The 22,405-nt window shown below is 31.0% G+C and overlaps 2 protein-coding genes across 2 annotated transcripts; one reads left to right on the forward strand and one right to left on the reverse strand.

Moving 5' to 3' along the window:
• Positions 1-1,564: 1,564 nt before the first annotated feature.
• On the reverse strand, positions 1,565-10,115 carry LOC100816982 (polyribonucleotide nucleotidyltransferase 2, mitochondrial). Its single transcript, XM_003554761.5, has 16 exons — positions 9,781-10,115; positions 9,538-9,693; positions 8,896-9,066; positions 8,607-8,732; positions 8,370-8,531; positions 8,148-8,267; positions 7,325-7,462; positions 7,025-7,187; positions 5,649-5,774; positions 5,159-5,289; positions 4,474-4,693; positions 4,308-4,391; positions 3,992-4,071; positions 3,445-3,588; positions 2,639-3,325; positions 1,565-2,269 (listed from the first exon to the last, which is right to left on the reverse strand). The coding sequence occupies exons 1-16, from the start codon at positions 10,045-10,047 to the stop codon at positions 2,165-2,167; spliced, it is 2,880 nt and encodes a 959-aa protein (XP_003554809.1). The 5' UTR covers positions 10,048-10,115; the 3' UTR covers positions 1,565-2,164.
• Positions 10,116-16,479: 6,364 nt separating this feature from the next.
• LOC100819280 (phosphoenolpyruvate/phosphate translocator 2, chloroplastic-like) lies at positions 16,480-22,173 on the forward strand. The gene is made up of 9 exons (NM_001255280.2): positions 16,480-16,958; positions 17,451-17,573; positions 17,682-17,834; positions 19,439-19,524; positions 19,640-19,724; positions 20,082-20,201; positions 20,323-20,400; positions 21,649-21,778; positions 21,938-22,173. The coding sequence occupies exons 1-9, from the start codon at positions 16,584-16,586 to the stop codon at positions 22,012-22,014; spliced, it is 1,227 nt and encodes a 408-aa protein (NP_001242209.2). The 5' UTR covers positions 16,480-16,583; the 3' UTR covers positions 22,015-22,173.
• The last annotated feature ends 232 nt before the right edge of the window (positions 22,174-22,405 follow it).

The raw sequence follows: 22,405 nt of genomic DNA on the forward strand, positions 1-22,405 counted from the left end.
GTCTTTTCACACTATAGATGTGTTTGCAATTTAAGTTGTTACTAATAAATAATTGAATCAAGACTTATTTTGCGCTTTTATCTAATATTTTCATATTTTAAGATCGGTTAGATTGTCAAAAGAACCATTAATTAGACTACAGAACAATTAGATTGTTTCGTGAAAACAATATATATATAAATAATGAAGAGACACTTCAAATACTATCTAACAAAGTGCTAATAACATGCTAGAGCTTCCAGTAAAGGTTTTTTTATTCATGAAAAATAAAGATAATTTATAATAACTCACATGCGTTGTTAAACTAATTCAATCAACAAATGTGCACTCAGAAGATTATTACCCTGGCCTAAACTACAAACAGTTTATCAGATCATAGCTATTCAGTTGACTACCGAATAAAATTTTAGTGACATTAAGAATAATTAAACCCATATTTATGAAGCAGATGGGAGTTAACTTCGAGTTTTAAACCGCGTTAATTGACCAAATTATCTCACCCATCAATTACTCAGACCAAGCCGAAAAAAACCACAACTAGTCTATATTTTTACTGTTCCTAACTCACAAAATAAATTATACGGACCAACCCACTAGTTTTGGCCATATACCCCAGCTATAAATGCGTAAAAGCATTTTGACTTAGCGTGAAAGATTTAAATAAGTTACTGTTTCTGACTTTTGTGGTTTTTGACTCAAGAGTACAGAGTTGACTAGCTTATAGAAGTATAATGATATGTTATAACTGTAAAATAATGAGGGCATACTCATTTTGCTGGAGTTCAGAATTTGGTTATGCTGTTTAGTTAGGGTCAAAATTTGAAGTGATTAATTCAAGAGTTGTCATTCGTAGCTCCCAAGATGTAATAATTAACTGAAAAATAGATAACTAGTGTCATTTAGACTTTTATGTTAAAATCCTAGTAATAAAAATATTTGTCTTTTAGTAAATATTTTTTCTTAGCATGAATCAGAAATCGAACCATGATTACGTTTTTAAGGAGCAAAATTATCTACCAATCACATAGACTTTGCAAATAATTAGGTCATTAGGGTGAGGATCTTTTAACTAAAAAAAACATTAAAAAACGTCAATGGAAGATTGTTTTAACGTCTGTGTAATTACTTTTCAAAATTATCCATGTAACTTTTAAATTAACTAAAAAAGTTAGTCATGCATGTCTACACGAATAAGAGACAAAAAATAAACAATAAATCAAAGTCATCATTTTTGAATCATGAATTGGAAAGGCAAATTGGCAATGGATAGGGTACTAGATTCCCATACATGTAATTTAAAAAAAAAAAGACTATTATACCCGACCCATACCCACAAAGGTAGTATTTAATACTTGTATCCTTTCCCATGTACGTTCTCATACTCATTACCACACTTTAATTAATTAAGAAAGATTGATAAATAAATGGAAGTGGTTCGAACCACTTCTATCAATATTTTTTTAACTGTAACAATCCTTTTTTCCACTGTGATACAAGATGCCCCCTCTCAATGTATATAAACCACAATACCATGAATAAGAAAAACAATAAAACTCGGGGGAACTGAGAATAATAACATACTAATGTCCAAAATTTAAAGGCTTAGATGAGTCATACATTTAAATGTTGAGGATACCAATTAAAAACGAAATGAGATGACAGCCAAAAAAATCATTCAAATAAATGGGGGTTTGGAATTCCTTCAGTGTAAGCAATGGTATTGACAGCTAGGTCGTGAATATGGTAAACTCTAGTCCCCACAACAGTTGCCACACCATTTAATTTAATCAACATATGTTAAATCAACTTGGGCGTCAAAACCCAGCGAAGATCAATGAAGAATAGCCCTTACACATTTATATCAAATACTATGGACGTTCACCACTCAATGTCTAAGTGTGAAATGGAAGTCATGATGGCAAACTTGCATCAAGCATCTCAAAGACCCCATTTTCCAACAGCTTTCCCAAGCTTCATACCGTTAATTGATGTTAATAAGCGTCCATAGTAAAACCATTGGTCAAATTGATGTTAATAAGCGTCACCGAATACCAGATTTTCAGTAAAACCATTGGTGTTACTTACACTGCTTGAAGAACTTTTTTCCAAACCATGGGAATATAAATCCATGGGCTCTCTAATGAAAGGAATTACCATTAGGAAGTTATTGATCATTCACAAAAGACAATACTGGAATTCCCTTGCTAGAAAAGCTTGAGCACACAACTCGCATCTCATCGCCTATTTTAAAGTCCCTTTTGTTATTTTCCTGCATGACAAAACAAGAATAGGTTAGCAAGTGAATTGGATGGTTCATGATGCAGATGAAAAAGTTGGTTAGGCGATGATACATGAAGAGGAAGAGAATAAATACAATTAAATAATAGTGGTGTGGGTTTTAGAAGTTAAAGGAATTCGAGTTTGTCTCTGAAGTAATGCTACAAAGAAAAATAGATCAATATTATGGAAAACAAGAAGAAAAAAGACATCAATTTTTAAGTCTGTGAACTTGTGTGTATGACTGATCAGCAAAGCAATTCCATTGAGAAACAGATAATGTATGATAAATGCCAAATGACTAGAGAATATCTGCTCAACATGAAATCATGAGAAAAGAGGATACAAACATGACTCCTACCTCAAACCGGTACATTCCTCGAAGTCCTCCACCCAAGTCCAACACTAACCCATGTGCACGAATTTGAGAGACTTTGGCAGTTACTTGAGTTCCGAGTTTCAGATCTTCTGCAGTTACCTTATCTTTAGGTTCCTGCGCATCCCCTTTTGGCTTTTGAATATCAGATTTTGACTCTTTCTGCATTGAAGGTTTCGACTTCTTATAAGGCAAGGGACCTGAATGAGAAGATGGAGCATCAACATCTTGAGATCTACGAGATTTTGCATTTTGAGATCGAGATTTTGACTTGCGATCCAATTGTACCCCATTATCTACATGAGGACTTTTTGAAGACAGATTCAAGCTGGATGATTTCTCCTCTTCATCGCACTCTGCAGCACTGCGTATTAAAATTACCGGAACTTGGGAGGTTTGGGATTTTGCATTACCCAACTCAAGATTGCCTAAAGACAACTCATGAGCAGAATTTTGTTCTTGTGTACTAGACACATTCCCAACTGGTGCCCAAATGTTGGCTGTTTCTTTTGCAGATGCAACAGATTCTTCAACTGCATCATTAGTCTCCAATCCTCCAGGACGAGGCGAAGTTGCTTTAAGGGATAATTTAATGTTACCATGAACATCTTGGCCTATGCACATCAAAGACAGCTTCTGGCCAACAGAGACAACCTCTGAAACTTGGGAAACCTAAGGATGCACATTTATTAAAGACAAATTAATACATAGAAATTGCTATGCCTGTTAATAGCAGACCTGACACATGACTCTTAATGATAAGCAATTAAAATAATTAAAACCATACATACCGGTTCATGTGACAACTCAGAAATGTGGAGTAGGCCCTGCTGGCCACCATTAAACTCCACAAAAGCTCCATACTCTTTTATAGTGGTGACAATACCTGTGTAGATGCCTCCAACTTCAATTTGACGGCCCACAATAAAATCAATCTGACAAACAAGAAGGTTGAACTTCAGTATGACAGCCACAAGGAAAAATGAGGGTAAATATTTCCCCATTTATCATTAATATATGCAGGAATTAGCATTTATATGAACAAAAAGTGAACTTAACAGACGACTCAATGCCTGAGAGTTGCACCAAGTGGGAGTGATATGCCAGTCTCGACAAGCAGAGAGTATGTTTCCAGTATATATGAACAAATATATAGATTAAAATGATTTACAAGAGAAATCTTAATTCTTAAGAAAAGCATTGCTTCATGACATTATCAGCAGATCAATTCCTGATATAGGACAGACAATTATCTCCGTACAACTATGAGAATAAAACTCCAAACATAAAGCACAATTGGATAAAAAAAATAATGGTTCAACAGAATGGAAGAAATACCTTTTCTAGTATTTTGTCCATTACAGATTGATTCTTAGCAACTATTGTAAGTGTTCCATCACCTACAGACATCCGTGCACCTGATTGTAGCACATAATAACATGTTCAGTAAATGTGTTATGTTACTCAAAGTATACATAATATATACCACAGCATGCAAAAACTCTTTCGAAAGAATGTTCATATTTAGGAGCCAAAAACTGTTTTAGTAAAATAAAAGTGATCCTCAAACTTAAACACTGCATTTATATGTAAACCATGGACACAATAGAAAATTGTTAAAGCACTTAAAAAGAAACTTGAAAGTTTAATTGACCTGTTTCCTCTTCCATTTTTCTCTTTAGAGCACCCATTGGTCCAATTAGGCGACGAAGAGCATCATTGTTGTACTTTAAGGTGGCTGCATCATCAACAATAAATTTCAAACTTCAGGGTATCATACTTTATCAAGGAACCTAACTTGAAAAGTTAAGAATCTCAACCTAGTCGTGGAGAAGTACTGTCATTCTTGTTACGAGGTACATTGATTTCTTGTTCCATGTGATCAAGAATTTGAAGACGAGCTTTGTGTGCAGGTTCTAAACATTCACATACGATATCCAGAGGAATCCCTGCTGGTTTTATATCCAATTGAATAGCCGTAACTCCTTTTCGAGTTCCAGCAATCTTGAAGTCTATGTCACCCAGATGGTCTTCCAAGCCCTTAGAAAAATTAAAATTAATACTTTTTTCATGAAATCAATAATCTTTTTTTCTGTTCAACATCTTCCTCTTTACTAAGTAATATAGAATCACTGAAACACACAAACCATGAAAAGTGGAGGCAAATATGCAATATTATTAAAATACATATTTCAAAGTCAAAAGTAGCATACTAGAGTATCAGAATGTAACTATATTAAATTATATATTCTTAACAGATATGCAAACAATATTCATTATTTTTTTAACATCATTATTTAAGTTGAAAATATATTGTCATTATAAACATAGAAATCATTAAAAAATATTGACACAAGTTATTATTCAAAAAGATAATAAAATACCCTGAGTAACAACTTGAGAGTAGGTAGTTGATAAATTAGTAGTAAAATATAAATTTTAACCAGATATTACTCAAACACACATCATACGAAATGATATAACTCAACAAGTTTTGGAATATACCAGAATATCAGTCAAGATACGATAATCTGCTATTTCGCCAGTGGATGGATCAAGCTCACTGACAAGACCCACAGAAACCCCAGCAACATGTTCACGTACAGGAATGCCAGCATCCATCAAAGCCATACTACCTACAAAACAGAAAGAATCACAGTGAATTTCCTCTCAATTTTGCCCATGGACATTGGCCTGTTATTTGCAGCTGATCAAATTACATTAAATTTCATGTCTCTCTATTCTTCTGTAGTTCTGTTTGCACACCTGGTTACAAGTTACAACTTACATCATACTTTTATTTTGACATTCTATTTTTCTAATAATAATTCTTTTATAAAAAAAAGTGGATACTTATATGTCACCATCTAAATCAATTAAACTTCATCAGCAAGAAAGATATAAAAAAAATATTCAATTTTCTGAAGCTTAAATGTGAATTAATTAAGATCATAAAATGGCATCACATATGTATTATTGTGGGTTGAAAGTGTACCTCCACATACAGTTGCCATTGATGTCGAACCATCTGAAGCCATGACTTCAGAGTTGACACGAACAGTATATGGAAAATCATCTTCAGGGGGCAAAACAGCAAGAAGAGCTTTCTCAGCAAGAGTTCCTACAAAAGTAAAACAACATTAAAAGCTAAGCTCTTTAATTAATGAACTTTAGATTGGTGAAGCCAAAAAAACAATTACTTAGGATTATTAAGAACACTGTTTCTTTCTGGTTTCCAAAACAAATATCCTTATTTCGTCATCTGTTTATTATCTTTTATATAGCTGGGGCTTATGTTAAAACAAGCCCAAACCAAGAGAAGTCAATTGTTGTGAAGTAACTTTGTTCTTTCATATAAATCTTTTTATTTTTTTCCTTTCAATTGATAATTTCTGAGCCCCTATCAACATAGGATGGTAGATCAAGGTTGTGTTGTTCATCACTTTTCAAGCCTTTTTTACATTCCTATTGAATCTATACCCAATACTTTCATATAGTGAGACATCAAATTTCACTACATGGCCTTTTTGGATTGAATTTGAATGCAATATTGCATATAATCTTGTTTCACATTAATTTACTCTCTCCCCCCACCAATTACGTCTCAACTTTTTATTTTGCCATTCATTCAATCCAAAAAGAAGCATCCATCACCACAAACAACATATAGACATGGATCAGCAGCAAAAGTCAATCTCTGAGATGATAGGAGATCCAGTCTTTTATAGATTTCTCTTGTTCCCCCTCAGATAGCAATAGCCCAAGCCTCCACACCAAGATCCCCAGATTGGATAATTAATTAAATGTCCAAATAGATAAAAATCTTCCAGTTCTGTTCTGGGGCCACAATGCTCATTTTTAATGTAATGAGGAAGCATTCCGATAATAATGTCTTAAACTAAGGATGCATTAGCATATACATTTTTTTCCAGTTTATTTGTCCTTTTAGAAGTTAAAGACAACATTAATCACCTTCTTTTCAATTAAACCTTTATCTCTATCTAGTTCTTAAATATTTTGCACACTAATCATAAAAGAGAGTGATATAATAGCGGGAATCATTCCTCAATTTGTATACTATCTTTCAAAGTGGCAGATGAAAATAAACAGAGGGAATATAACTTGAGAAAGGACACTTAAAAATATTTTTTGAAGTTTTCATTTTTTTCAATAAACATTAATTATTATCAATTTTCAAACTTGTCTTTGATTAAAACATTTTTTCTTTCAAACAAATAAAAACAGGCACTAATCTGTTATGAATTGACATTTTGAAGGGAAATGTTATGAAAAGAAATTATAATTTGGGGGGGAGCCATTTTTCCAAATACGGGAGATCTTCATAAATTATGGATAGTCTTAGTCATTTACCATGACCAACTTCACGCCTGTTCAGACCACCACGTTTACCAACTTCATTTATGCAGAAGGGAGGAAAACTATAGTGAAGCATAAATCGCTTTGTTGGAGGACCGACTACAGATTCCAAGCGTTGAGCATCTGTAGGTGCTCCAAGTGTTACTGTACATAAGACCTGTCCATGGCATCAACATCAACACATATCACCACAGATGGAACTGAAACCCCTCAGAAAATAAAATGGTTATTTCACATCATCACAATTATCTAACTTTCAACAAATAACAGCAAAAAAAACAAAATATATTTTACCTGTGTCTCTCCACGGGAAAATAGTGCAGATCCATGTAACATGGAAACATATCCAGCTTCACAATACAAAGGCCTTACTTCATCGAGCTGTCTTCCATCAAGTCTGTATCCTTCTGCAATAATTCTTTTACGAACCACCTATAACGTATGAAAATATAAACACCAATCTTCAACAAGCACATTTGAAACTAACATGACAAGGACACACACAGAATAGTTGTTAAGAATTAAATATTTAGAGATAACACAACCAGTAATAACTCTTAATAACATATAGCCAATCATCAATTTTCTTTACATGCCAAGTGAATAATTATACAAAAATACAAGTTTTTAAGGTATCTTCATAATGGTAAATCAGAATAATATAGCTACAAGCTACACCAGATTAGAGAGAAGAGGGGAATATATTTTACCTAGTGCAAATAAAATCTTCTTTCTACATTCATATTCAAGTTTAGCACTAAATATTTTATGACAAAAGTAGTTTTTGTTTCTTTGGAAGCTTTAGAAGATGATGAATTAGATCAATGTCTCACAGGAAGAAATATTGAATTAGACCAATTTTTTTTATTACTTTCTATTTTACCCCAACAATAGCCCAAGTGATCCTTTGATATGTGTTACCTACTCATAATCTTACAGTGAAATACTTATTACCCCCTTTACCTATGGCCAGATACAGAATTTATAACATCTCTCATTTTGTATAAAATGGTAAAATTTAAGAGTGATTAATTAAGGATAGCATATTCTTCCTCACTGAAAAAATTAAGCATCTTAGTCTCTAAATCTCTAATAAACTTATCACAATGCTCCATACCTTCTTCCTCACAGTATCTACTGCCTTTGACAAGACTTTTAAGCTTTCTTCATCACCTTCTTCTTCGAGCACTCTCTTTACATCTTGTGCAATATTTTCTAATGCTTCTCCACGTTCAAACTGATAAAAAATATAAAAATCCAAAAGTATAATGAGCGAGCAGAGCATCTAACTTTTGCAAAATATAAAAAACAACAAAAGAAGAGAGTAAGAATGGAACACCTTTCCATAGCTAGGATTGGTAAAAACTGCTTCGATTGGTGCCTCTGCTATATTACGAACTTTCTCCATTGTATTGTCAGACAGCATTGACAATTTGTATTCCTTCTTAGATTTGCCAGCTTTAGCAGCAAGTCTGATTTGAGGTTCAATATACTTAACAGCCTGAACAAATAGCAATGCATCTCAATAAAATTCAATTACCAAAAAAATAAAACAAGTAACAACTTCGAAAGTCACCTCTGGGTGAGCCAGTCTTAACCCAGCTTCTAGGTCTTTATCAGATATCTCACGAGCTTGCACATCAATCATCAAAGTTTTGTCCTTTGTACAAGCATACACCAAGTTAAGATCACTTAACTTAAGCTGCAATGCCACAATTAGAACCAATAAGAGGACTGACAAGAATGCAATTCAACCAATCAAGCCTGCTCATTAACAAAGCACATTCTAATTAAGTTACACAAACCGATTTCCAACAGAAAAAATCACATAATCTCTTTAAACAATGCAGTTCATTCAAAATTACCTCATCCATGGTAGGATTTACTATAAACTGTCCACATATCCTACCAATTCGAACCATTCCAATGGGACCACCCCAAGGAATATCTGATAACATAAGAGCAGCTGAAGTTGCATTAGCTGCTAACACATCCGTATCTTGTTTTCCATCGGAAGAAAGAACACTCGCCATTACCTAAGAGTGAGACATTCCTTCTTTTCTATTAGGAATAAGAACATCACAAATAAAAATAGAACAAAAAGTAAGGAATTTAATTAGAACACACTTTCGGTGTAAGTTTTATCCACTATCATCCAATTACACATTGCCATATAGTAAATTTATAATAACTACTAATGATTTCTAATTAGTTCACCAAAAATTTCTACAATGACAGTGCATAAAAATTCAACTAAGAGTAAATAGCCTAATAAGTTTTTACAATGTCATCCCAAGAAATTCACATGTATGATAAGTTGATTGACTTTTACAATAACTACCTTAAAAGTAATACCTAACATAGTTGATAGTATAAAACCAAGCTTAAAAGTTTTACTTATGATGAATTCTAATTAGTTGGCATTGTAAAAACTCTATACATTTTCGGTGCAAAACAATTAAAAACTCGTGAAGTGTTAGATAAATAATAATAGCAACATTACACACCTGAACCTCGTGGTAAAATCCCGGTGGAAACAACGGCCGAATTGGCCGGTCGATGATTCGACCACACAAGAGCTCACGCTCTCTCGGAGCACCTTCCCTCCGCATGAACGAAGTCGGAATCACGCCTTGCGCGAATTGCTTCTCTTGATAATCCACCTGTCATTATAATCGACGTTTTCATCACCGCCGCGCCTTTTGGAAACGAACGAACGGAATAGTACAACAAAAGGCAGAGGCACTTACGGTGAGAGGTAAGAAATCGCGAACGGCGTCGTTGGCTTTAGAGGCGGTGACGGTGGAGAGGACGTTGGTGTTTTCCATTGCCAAAACGACGGCGGCGTTGGCGAAGCGAGCGATCTTGCCGGTCTCGAGCGTGATCACGCTCGAGCCGATTTCGAATTGCTCCGTGAAGGTCTCGAGGTGCTTGGTGGTGGCGAAGGTGCGGAAGCGGAAGGCGCGCCATGTGAGGAAGTGCGGCAAGGTGCGGAGGAGTGTGTTCGTTCTCCTCATTGGCAACCGTGAAAGGGAGTGAAGAGTGTGCCACGCAGCTCGTAGGGTATAACACTTGCTGAGCAGAGTCCAGTGGTAGGGTTTAGGGTTTAACAATTTAAGTTAATAATAAAGAAAAACATGTATTCCAATTTTTATTACACATTAAATTAAGAATTAGTACTTAACTTCAGGGGGATTGGTTCGATTTTTCATAAAAAAATCACTTACACCAAACTTAAAAAATACATATGGTTTGATTTCATTTAATTTTTATTTAAAATAAAATTCAAATCAAATCAAATAAATATTTTGTGATTTCGGTTTGATTTTTACCATTTTTATTAAAATATTATTTCAATATAATTTATATACTCTCTTTTCAACTTTTTAATTAAATTACATCAAAAAAATTGTTAATAAGAATTCATCAAACTTATTAACATCCTAGATCTTCATTAATTTAAAACCAAACATATTTTAAAAGAGTTATCTAAAAAAAGTGACATATATTATATAAATTCATATACGTTATATGATAAAAATACTGTAAAATTTAAGTAATATATACATAAAACACACATATCACTGAAGTAATATAAGTGTCAAGATTATAATTAATTTGGTTCGGTTTGATTTGATTTCAAAAACATAAACCACAAAAATCTGTTTGCAAAAAAATGTTCAAACAAATCAAAAAAAAAAATAGTTTGATTTTATGTAATATAATAAAAATATGATTTCGCATCATAATTTCTAGTTAGATTTTACATGTGAAATCATGATTCTATCATCTATTTATTTTGACTTAGAAAACACATTGAAGAGAAAGGCTCTAATGGGTTTGAATCAAGTGATAAAATAATTTTTTTTCATGAATTTTAAAAGTTAGTAAGGGCTAATGATAACTCTGAAAGCTGAACAATAGGTTTGAAGGGTGCTTAATTCTTTGGCTTGTGATATTGATGTGGGTTGGAATCGTGGGGGTATTTAACTAATTAGAATTTAGGAGTATTTGACTAATTGTCAAGAAAATCCTAATTGGTTGGGGGTCATAACAGTTTGATAATTGATTCATAGTCTTTTTTGGCCACTGGCTGTCCCATTCTTACACACCACCATCATAGTTATTTAAAACGGTAAAAATCCGTGAGTATGGACCAGCTGAATTAGGAAAGTACAAAATTTTGATGTGAATAATGCAGATGACGGATCATGTTTTTATTGTGAATTTGATGGCTTTTTTAGGAACTCTTTATGTGGGTTTTTTTTTTTATAGTAAAAAGGCATTTGGGTTGAAATGCCACAATATTTTGGGAGGTTTTCGAATATCCATCGTTTTCACATTGTTGCAGCTCACGGTTTGAACTTTGAAGTGTTGCCCTGATGTTGGGAAGAAAAAAGTAATTATGTTCAGCATAAATACTCACTCATTCCCTGATACAATGACAAGAAAGAAGCATCAGGTTGGATAAAATATAAATGAAGAACAGAACAAAAGCTTGAGGCCAATGAGTGGTTGGAATGGTAGGTACATACTCGATTTCCCTTAAAGGCTTAGGCAGTATTGGTTTTGGATTTCAGTTCTGAATTAGGAAGGAGAGAAACTCCACCAACAAACCTAACCTTGTCGTATTCTGTATTGGGAAGAAAGTAGGATGGATACTCGGGAGGTTATTTTAGTATTTTCACTATTTAAATTATTTTAAATAATGTTTGAAATATGTTAATTCATATAAGTATAGATGGATAATAAAAATATGAATTATTTATTTTTTGTGAGATTTAAAAGACTTTGATAGTATGTCATATGTAATGTTTGTTGATCAATTATGTTCATATCTTGTCATTTAAAATTGTTTTATTATTTTTAATGAAAATATTTGTTTTTTTTAAAAAATAAATTTTTTATACTTCTTAATATGAAGCAAGTCTTTAATGGACTAACGAATTCGATAAGTTTTTACAAAAGTCAAACTCAAGCCTAAAAATACATACAACAAGTCCAGTTATAAAATATAAAACATATCACATTAGACTTTGAGTAAATAATCACTTTTGTCCCTAAATGTGTAAATCCCTGACAAATGCGTCCCTACAAAATGAAAATACAAATTTTAGTCTTCGAAAGTGTAAAAAGTACGATAAATATATTCGACTATTAACTTTCGTCGGTCACCATTAATAAAATAACCTACATGACACAAAAGAACAAATTTGTCACTGAAATGATTGACAACGTGATCATCTCTAATTGCCAACATAGGAGCATATTTGTCATATAATATTTTTTTGACTTTTCGTCTTCTCACTCCACTGACAAATGCGTCCGTAAAAGATAAAAATGCAAAATTTAGTCTTCGAAAGTGTAAAAAGTGTGACAAATATATCCGGACGTTAATAATAAATTGTGACTAATTATTATAATTTTAAAAATTTTATAATGATTGTGACAAAATTTTGAGAGAGTTACATCACACCAGTAAGTATCTGTTTTCGTTATATAATTTTAAACCTTCATCAACGGTCGAGACATACATAAAATATTATTAATGGAAGTGAATTTTTATTACTTTGGCAAATTCTTCTTTTCTTCAACTACAAAAAAAAAATCAATCATTTGATTATTAACTCTCGAATAAATGCTATCAACATAGAAAAAAATAAAAAAAAATTACGATAAAACGATAAGAAAATCATTGTTTCTGTTTAATCAAACATTATTTATTTAATAGTTTTTTTAATAAATTTTTCATAATAAAATATGAATGTTTATTAGTATATGCAATAACATCAAATTACAAATTATAATAAAAGTTTGTTGATTTTTAATTTTTTTAAAATTATACATAATTATTTTTTATTGACTGATCATTTAAAAAATCATAACCTTAAAAAAAAATCATTCCAAAGGAGGTGAGTGTTTTTTACAAATTAAAAGTGTCATTGCAAGTACAATTTTTTCTAAAAATTATTCATGAATCTAATTTAACTATAATGCTTTATAATAAACATTTTTTTACTTGAACATTTCATCAAGCATGAAAGTGCAAAAAAAATATTTATAGTTTATAAAAATGAGTATTCTTTTTTCTTTTAGACTTAATTTAATTTACAAGTTTGTTAAAAAAATTTTTGTCACAATCATTATAATTTTTTTTAAAATTATAATAATTAGTCACAATCTACTATTAATGTTTGTATATATTTGTCACACATTTTACATTTTTGGAACCTAAATTTTTTTTGAAGGACACATTTCTCAGCGTAGTGGGAAAACGAAAATTCAAAAAATATTATATGACAAATATGTCCTTATGCTGAAAATGAGATGACCAAGTTAACAATTATTTCACTAAAAAATTTGTCTCTCTGTATCACGTAGACTATTTTATTAAAGGTAACGGACGAAAGTTAACTACCAGATATATTTATCACACTTTTTACACTTTCGGGAACTAAATTTTATATTTTTATCTTCCAGCGACATATTTGTCAGCAAATTATATGTTCATGGATAAAATTCACTATTTACCGTTAAACTTACTTAAAAAGTTCATTTTCACCCTTAATTGTGGATATATCCCAAACCTAAAATAAAACATTAAGCAAGAAGCCAGGTTGAGACACCGACAATTCAAGATTGTCATTGGTATGCACTGGACCATTCACATTAGCAGCTGATTGGTATGTTGGGAGGAGAGGAGAAACAACACGGCAGACTCAATGGGTTGAAGAAAGAAAAGATAAAAAGAGCAACTTAGGATTTTTCACGCAATAAACTATTTTTTGAATATTAATAAATAATTTTTGGTATAAAAAAAGTAAACTTAATCAAATCACTTTAACCCATGGGTTAAGTGGGTCAACTCTATATAATCCTGTCAATCTTATTTTCATGTGGCAATTAATCAAGTTGTGTAGCTATAAATTAAGGTTTACCATACTATTCGAATTAGATAGATATTATTTACGTGAAATTTTGACAAGATCAACCCTAACAATTTTACCCATTCATAAAAGCTTACTTAAATCTATTCATAGATACCATGAATTAAAAGGAACTGCTATTCAGTAAGAAAGACTATTTGCACCAATTATACAAAAGTATATGTGCAATTTTTTTCTTAAAACAAGGCACAAATAATTATTTATATTTAACAGAGATCAAAGGGTGATCTAATATAAACTGGCCAATTAAAGGCGTTCATCCATTTTTGTACACGTCTAACTCTCATTAAACATTAGCATTTCCCTAAATTTTAAAAGAATTAATTATTTTAGCCGCCGCTATTTTAAGTTAATTAATTTATTTATATTTAGTGTCCCATCAAAATTTAAAATAATGACAGACGACTAACGTTTCTAACGTAAAACAAAAAGAAATGATCGAGAGATGAAAATATAAAAATATAAAAAATTAAAATAATTTTTTTAAAATTTAATGTATTAAAATAAAATTTTTAAAACTTAATATATCATAAAAAAAAACTAAAACACAATGGAGAAAAAATGACATTTAACCTAATTTTTATCAAAACTATTTTTAGCATAAATATTATTAAAGTTAAAAAAACTTATTACATATGATTATATAACTATATGAACTCTTTATGCTGTCGATGTATATACTACTTACTTTTTAAAAAATATATCAGTACTGTAGCATCTCTTAAGAAGCTTGAAAATTGAAACCTGGTGTAGAAATTTCAATACCAATTATCTTGAACTTCAAATAAAGTTCATTCTCACTCTCACTTTCGTTCCACCATTACCTTGTTGTAGGCATGGCCTACCAAGTGAATAGAAAGCAAACACTCGTGTTCATTTTAGTGGTTGAAACCTCACAACTTTCTTTGTACACTTAGTTCATATACGTACAAATACTTGTAACTCAAAATTGTTGGTTCTCTAATGCATACAAGCATTGTTGCTTTCTCAAATTCATTTTCAACCAGTCACCTCTTTATAACATTATTAATTAATTAATTGGGTATTCTCAATATATATCTCTACTACACCACATAGATAATTAGCTACAATGCAAATAATTGTTGTAAGTGAAACAATTACTCTAACAAATCCAAATTTGCAAAGTGTGGTCCTTGTTGGGTTTGTTCTGCGACGATATCAGCCTCAAATCTTCTCACGCATTCTTTTAACTTTAACAGAGTGGTGCGGAAAGCGAGTGAAACGTGGTCGATTTTGTTTATTAATTTTTTAGGTTCTGGAAGAACATTCTTGTTGGTTGGAATAAAATTGGGTGCACATCTTTTAATTATGATTTTGAGTTCTTATAAATAAAATAATGTGATTCAAAGATTTTTTTTTTTTATTAAAGACAGTTAATCAAGTTATTCGGTGAATATTAATTACTGGTAAAATTAAAAAAATGTTTTACACCTATAACATAATAATTTAAAAAACAAATATTGAAGTCGTGGGCATTTGCATTATTTTTTTAAGTTGTTTACTTATTTATCAAACTAAATGACGTTAAAAACTTTAAATATATTTCCTAATTAACTTGCACCATCTTTCAGACGTGTTTTTTTTTCCTTTACATTTTCTAGAAGACATGTTATCTAATACTTGTGCGTATTTAGGTTAATTTTGGTAAAACAATTTACTACGATAAATAAACATGTATAATTGATGAGTATTTAGATTATTTTATTTTGTTTGAAAAAAATAAATTATTTTATTTTGATAAAAATGTGTTTTTTCAAAGAGCTTCTTTCACAAGCATAAAGTAATTATTTCTTTAATGATAATTGAACTAAAATGAATATATCTATCTATATATATATATTTGAGATAATGCAAATAAATTCTTGAAAGATTTTTCTCTCTCTCATGATGTGATTTTCAATGGAATGTGAGATGTGCAATCTTATTCATCATCTTGATTTTTATGTAAATAAATTTTGATAATTTTATTTTAAAATATTTACATTTAATCTTCATATTTCTTCATGTCAATCTTCATACATGCTATTGACTCTATTTTTTTTTTATGTTGATTAACTCTATTTTTAAAGCAAATATGTGATTTGACCAGATTATATAACTCCCAAACCATTCAATAATTCCTAAAAAAAATTCAATAATGAGGATGACCCCCAAATAACAATTCTGTTAAGAGACACCATGATTAATAATGTATACTTTTAAGTTTTAACAAAAAAATCGTTGAAATATTAGAATTGATCTCTTTAAATAAAGTTTCTTATTTAAATTTTGTGTGAATGAAAATGCTTAAAATAAAAAAAAATTCACTAAAAATCAGTTAGATTTTTTAATAGAAATTAGTCCATACCAATAACATAATTAAAAAAAAATTCTCAAAGTCTAAGTTTTCTTAATTTATTTATGTATTTAGTTACGTTTCACCAATTAACGGTGCATTACCCATCATATATAGCTATTTGCTACATTATCAACCTTTCATTTGGTGTGGTTTCTCCTCAGAATCTGAAAGAACATTCCTATTTCCTACACAACACTACACTGTCTGGTGGAAGAATCTCTTCACTCTCCATGCAACAACGTTGGCTATGTCTCCTTATTCTCTCTCTTTGTTAGCCTCTGTCTCCCCCAAAATGCACACCCTTCTTTCTTTCTCCTCATCACACTCTCCACATCTTCCAAACCACAACATAACCAAATCCAATAATAAACTCTCTCATTCCATCAATGGACTTTCATCATGCCCTTCTTCTCCTTTGCTCCCCAGTGCCACAAAATCTTCTCCCTTTCTCATTTCCACTTCAAAAATTGCATCTTTCAGGGTCCTTGCTGCTTCCTCTATACCTGATGCTAGAAGTGATGAACCAGCCAAAACTAGTGATTTCTTAAAAACTCTTCAGCTTGGGGCCATGTTTGCAACTTGGTACCTTTTGAACATCTACTACAACATCTACAACAAACAGGTACGTTCTACTTATTCATTTTCATCCACACCCACCATTTGGAGACAAAAACAAGACTCAATTTTTGCAATTATTAGTATCTGGGGTGAGAGTGTGGGGAGGCAGAAATTGTTGGGTGCTTAGGACCATCATACTTTTCATCAATCTATATGACACGAAATCAAGTGTTTTTAGTTTTTTTTCCTCATAAATTAAAAAATTTGAACACATGTCATGTAAATATTAACAGAGATGATGGACATGTGATGATTTAGAACTATCTAATAATTTCTCTAAGGAAAAGAGACATTAATTTTAGGGAAAAAATAGATGTAATTGTTTAAGTGTTTTTAGTGGGTAAAATTTGAAGTCTTCTAATTTTGGAGGGTAAAATTTGAAGTTTCAAACATAGGTTTTGCTTTAAGAATTACTTTTTCTTTTTCTCCTTTTCTCCTTTCCTTTAAACTCTCTTTTGGTTGTTCTCAATTGCATGCACTGATGATTGTCTATTAGGTTCTAAAAGTCTATCCATTTCCAGCAACAATTACAGCATTTCAATTTGGCTTTGCATCGTTGGTTATTAATCTAGTCTGGACTTTGAATCTCCATCCCAGACCAAGCATCAGTGGTTCACAGGTATTTTGAATTGTGTGGTGAAAAAGGGGTGGTTCATTAATTTGGTGGGGTAATCACTCTAATTTCAAATTATTAATTTATAAATTATAATTATATTTGTGTTCACAGTTTGCAGCAATCCTTCCACTGGCTGTGGCTCACACAATGGGAAACCTCTTGACCAACATTAGTCTTGGCAAGGTTGCTGTATCTTTCACTCACACAATCAAAGCTATGGAGCCTTTCTTCACTGTAGTTCTTTCTGCCCTTTTACTGGGTGAGGTAATGTTCAAGTCTTGACTTTATTTTTTCCTTGTAATTTGTACATAACATAATTAAGTATTATTAATTTTTTTCTCATAAATTAAAAAACTTGAATACATAAGAATGAGTCGAGACCACGTTCATGTAACGGTTTAAACTATACCTAATAATTTTTTCTAAAAAATGATAGTTTTTTCTGTTAAGATTAGATATTCTTGCACTTTTTCAATATGAGTGTTATTTATATTAATTTATTCAGAAAATTGTATTATAACTTTTTTTATTCATATGAATGGAATTCACACGCTTTCACACACTGTCCAATCAAGAGCTAGATCCCTTAATAGTTTTTCTTTGGTATTATCCACTTGGTAATTTGTATCATAGTTTAAAACCAATTCCATCAAAATCAAATTTATTAAATTTTAATTAAAACAACTCTGGTTAGTTTACCATTTGTGACAGCCAACGGAGGTTGAATGGCAGCCTTGTTGCTGTCATCGAAAGTGATTGAGATTTTGGGCAACTTTCAATCCTAACCATTTGATCTTGTCTTGGAGTGTGATTCACTTTCAATGAAATTTAAAGCAAACACACGTGTCCTCTTTTCTTTCAGTTTCTCATGTTTGTCTTCTTATTCAATTAGGCCAAATCATCCTTACCAATTTTTGTTAATTTCTATTAAGGTTTCATGATAATCTATTTACTCAATTTATATTATGATATATTCCAAAAATTATATATATTTTTTATCTTTATTTAACCTTGTGTTGTTTTATTTTAAAATTGAATATTAACATGCCCATGTCTTAGATTTTTTAAAACTATGGTATTTTGTACCCGTATATGTTCCAGGTACTCGTACTTTACCCCTACACGTCTTGCTATATACCATGTAATTTTATCCTAGTCCTGCATTTCTCTGTCTGGATGGCTGAGAGAAATGAAATTAGAGGGCTTATGGACCTTACATTCTTGAATCATAAATGTCATTTGTAAGACCTTTAAATTGATCCATGATCTTGTAAGATATAATTGATAAATTTTTTGACATAAGAATATGGAGGCTCCATCTTTATAAGCAATTATAGGCAGATAAGTATGGTTATGGTGAGAGCATAGTTGTTAGAATTGGATAGTGTCATCACTCAAAAAAATTCAAGACAACATCAGAAGTAGGACTTGGAGGTAACTTTAAACCTACTTTGCCTAGAATGGTTGGCGGACATGCCCCTTGTGTTAACTTATCTTTAGTCTGAATATATACTTTTCTTAGTGTTCTTAGTGTTATTTTGACTGTGTGAATTATATAGAATGTAGATGTCATGAATGAAATATAAATTATATAAGAGTTCAATTTCTATGTCTTAAGAGTAAAAAATTTACATGTCAACCAATAAGAAATTATGATAAAAGTGACTTCTAAAATAGTCATGATAAAGTTAATAAATTTATCGCACATAATAATAATTTGGATTAAATGAGTATAAAAGTGCTCTTTTGCATATTGTGATGGTCAATGCAAATGCTTATACATCCTATGCTACTCATTCATGTCAAAATTCAGAATAATCTAATTGTTTTGGTGTTCTGACCTTCAGTTTTGATAATTAAATGAACAGATGCCTACTTTCTGGGTGGTTTCTTCCCTTGTACCAGTAGTAGGTGGAGTGGCACTGGCATCAATGACTGAAGTCTCTTTCAATTGGTAATTATCAAACTAAAACTGTTGCAGGCACAGAGCTCCTTTAGGAACAATTTTGAATATTTGTTGGAGTAGTAGTATTGATTCTAGAGTTTTGACATGTTCTGTCTCAAAAAAGGATTGGATTCACTACTGCTATGGCATCTAACGTTACTAATCAATCGCGGAACGTTTTGAGCAAAAAACTGATGACTAATGAAGAGGTAAAGAACTTCCCCAGATCTGCATAGTGCAAGTAACTTATTGACAGTTACAAAATGAAGTTGTTGCTTGCATGTATGTATGTGCATGTGCACACGCCTATTTATATTCTTTCTAGACTCAAATATAAGTAAAAAAATAACTAATTCATGTAGTTGATATCACGAGAATCAAAGAAATCACTGAAAATTTAAAATATTAATTAAATAAAAAATATTTTGGAAATAATTTTCATCAAATAAGGTAAAATCAGATATTTTGGACAACCATATGTGAAACTAATTAGTACTTTACTTATTGGAACTCTTTTTACAATATTCTGTAAATAAGGCTCATCATTTGAAGCATGTTCCTGACAGGAAACTTTGGACAATATCAATCTCTACTCAGTTATAACTATCATTTCCTTTCTGTTGTTGGTCCCATGTGCTATTCTTGTGGAGGGTGTCAAGTTTTCTCCTTCATACTTGCAATCTGCTGTATGTATACAGTTCTATTTTTATTTTTAAAGTTATATGCTCTTTGCCAAAAATTTTCCTTAGGTAATTTAGGAAGAGAAAAATCTGCTTAACATGTATTATGCTTTTCATTCCTATACAGGCAAGTCAAGGGCTGAATGTCAGAGAGCTATGTGTCAGATCAGTTCTTGCTGCTTTTTGCTTCCATGCATACCAGCAGGTAAGGCCTTCAAATATATATTTTTTATGATGTGAATAATATGATTTTCTACTTAGATTCTGTAATAAATTTTTACACAACCACCTATAAGTTAAAATTAATTTATATATAAGTTAAAATCAACTTTTGGAAAAGATAATATGAGAAAATTTTTACATGTTAGCTTGGAAAAAAGTTTATTTAGTTTCTTTTTTTTTCTTCTCACAAGTGCTTATTTATCTGCAAGGCAATGATTATTTTTGTTCTAATACTTGAAATTTTCTATTTTTAAGATTGTCATCATGCATGGGATTTTTTGTACCCTACCTGTACAATTTTCTCATCGTGAGCTGTATTTTGCTTGATTGTGACCCTTTGATTTTCCAAACTTAATTTCTAGCTTTTGTATTTCATTAGAAATTTTGAATTAACCAACTTCTAGCTCCTCTTCTCTTGAGTCCTTTGTGCTTTTTCCTTTGCAAAATTTTCTCCTCTGGTTCATTTCTGAGCTTCCAAATTATTTTGAATGCTGCCATAACATGTGCCCTTATAAAAAGTTGTCGGTAGATTGTCATTTTCCCCAGAGATTTTAGTCCATGATTGAACTATTATAAAATCAAAATTCATTATTCTCGACTCTTGTAACATGTTCTATGTAACATTTTTGAATTTTGACAGGTAAGTGGTAACCACGTACACTCATTTCAATGGATTAAAATTTATTAAAAAATATAAAATTTTGTGGGCCTAATATATTCTTTAATAAATATTTTTTTTTATAATTTTATAATTTTTAATAATCAATATTAAATAGTATGTCGTTAACCTTCTTGTGTATATGTTTATACTTGATCATGTTATTAATTTGTGGTTTATAAGATACGCTTAAAATTTAAACTAAATCACTTCTTTAATGTTAATGATATAATAACCTCACTAGGTGCCCAAACTAGTCACATTAAGTAAGTGACATTACATATTAGTTAATTTTATTTTAGTATTTGATATTTTTAAATTTTTCATTTTATTTTAGTATTTGATATTTTTAAATTTTTCATTTTTATATTTGGTGTTAGTTTAAGTCTGTTAAAAAATAACATGATATTCTGTTAATTTGTCACATTATTATTTAATGGATTGAAATTAATAATAGATATCAAAAATAAAAATTTTAAAATATCATATAATAAAAAAAAAAAAAATTTAGATAGTAAATTTATTGAATTTTTATCAAATTTCTTGGAGCTAAATAAATGCATTTGGTGGCAGGTATCATATATGATATTACAGATGGTGTCACCTGTGACCCACTCTGTTGGAAACTGTGTGAAGCGTGTGGTTGTCATTGTTTCTTCAGTTATATTCTTCCAAATTCCTGTCTCACCCGTTAACACACTTGGTAAGTCTCTCATGGCCTATTATATATAATATATGCCCCACAAATCTTTTGCTGCATGTCTTGTTCACTTTGCAGTTTGCAGTCTCAAGCACATATGTGAACTAAAATTGCCACAACTTAACTTCTCTCTCTTTTCTTGTGGTGTGCATTGTACTACAGGAACTGGGCTTGCACTTGTTGGAGTTTTCTTGTACTCAAGGGCAAAGAGGATCAAGTCAGTCCAAAAGACAAATTGAGGCTGCATAACCCTTCAAAAAAGAAAGGAAACAGGCAGAGGGAAAAGTAAATATTGTAGACACATAACAGCCATTGATTTTTTTTTTCTTTCTTTTTACATTTTGTGAGGGTATCACTACTCCTTGTTAATTGGCCATCCTATGCGACTAAATCTTAGTAAATAATATAGGAGTTTAATAGACATGTACTGTAAGTTTAATTTTTTTTACAAATATTCAGAAATCTTTATTGACATGACTATAGTTATTATAAAATTTAATTAACTTAATATATATATATATATATATATATATATATATATATATATATATGATAAAATGCCTAAAAAGACCTTTTATATTGTCTATACATGCATTATTTATTTATAATGCAAAGAGAACAGTTATGCAT

Source organism: Glycine max, chromosome 19, assembly GCF_000004515.6.
Source record: "Glycine max cultivar Williams 82 chromosome 19, Glycine_max_v4.0, whole genome shotgun sequence".
Taxonomy (NCBI): Eukaryota; Viridiplantae; Streptophyta; class Magnoliopsida; order Fabales; family Fabaceae; genus Glycine; species Glycine max.

Bases quoted from the DNA above. Each gene is read 5' to 3' on its own strand.
- LOC100816982 (XM_003554761.5), bottom strand. From the start codon at position 10,047: ATGAGGAGAACGAACACACTCCTCCGCACCTTGCCGCACTTCCTCACA. The intron at 9,694-9,780 runs GTAAGTGCCTCT...TTATAATGACAG, and splicing joins GCGATTTCTTACCTCTCACC to GTGGATTATCAAGAGAAGCA. The intron at 7,188-7,324 runs GTAAAATATATT...TGCCATGGACAG, and splicing joins TTTCCCGTGGAGAGACACAG to GTCTTATGTACAGTAACACT.
- LOC100819280 (NM_001255280.2), top strand. From the start codon at position 16,584: ATGTCTCCTTATTCTCTCTCTTTGTTAGCCTCTGTCTCCCCCAAAATG. The intron at 17,835-19,438 runs GTAATGTTCAAG...TTAAATGAACAG, and splicing joins CTGCCCTTTTACTGGGTGAG to ATGCCTACTTTCTGGGTGGT. The intron at 19,525-19,639 runs GTAATTATCAAA...GTCTCAAAAAAG, and splicing joins ACTGAAGTCTCTTTCAATTG to GATTGGATTCACTACTGCTA.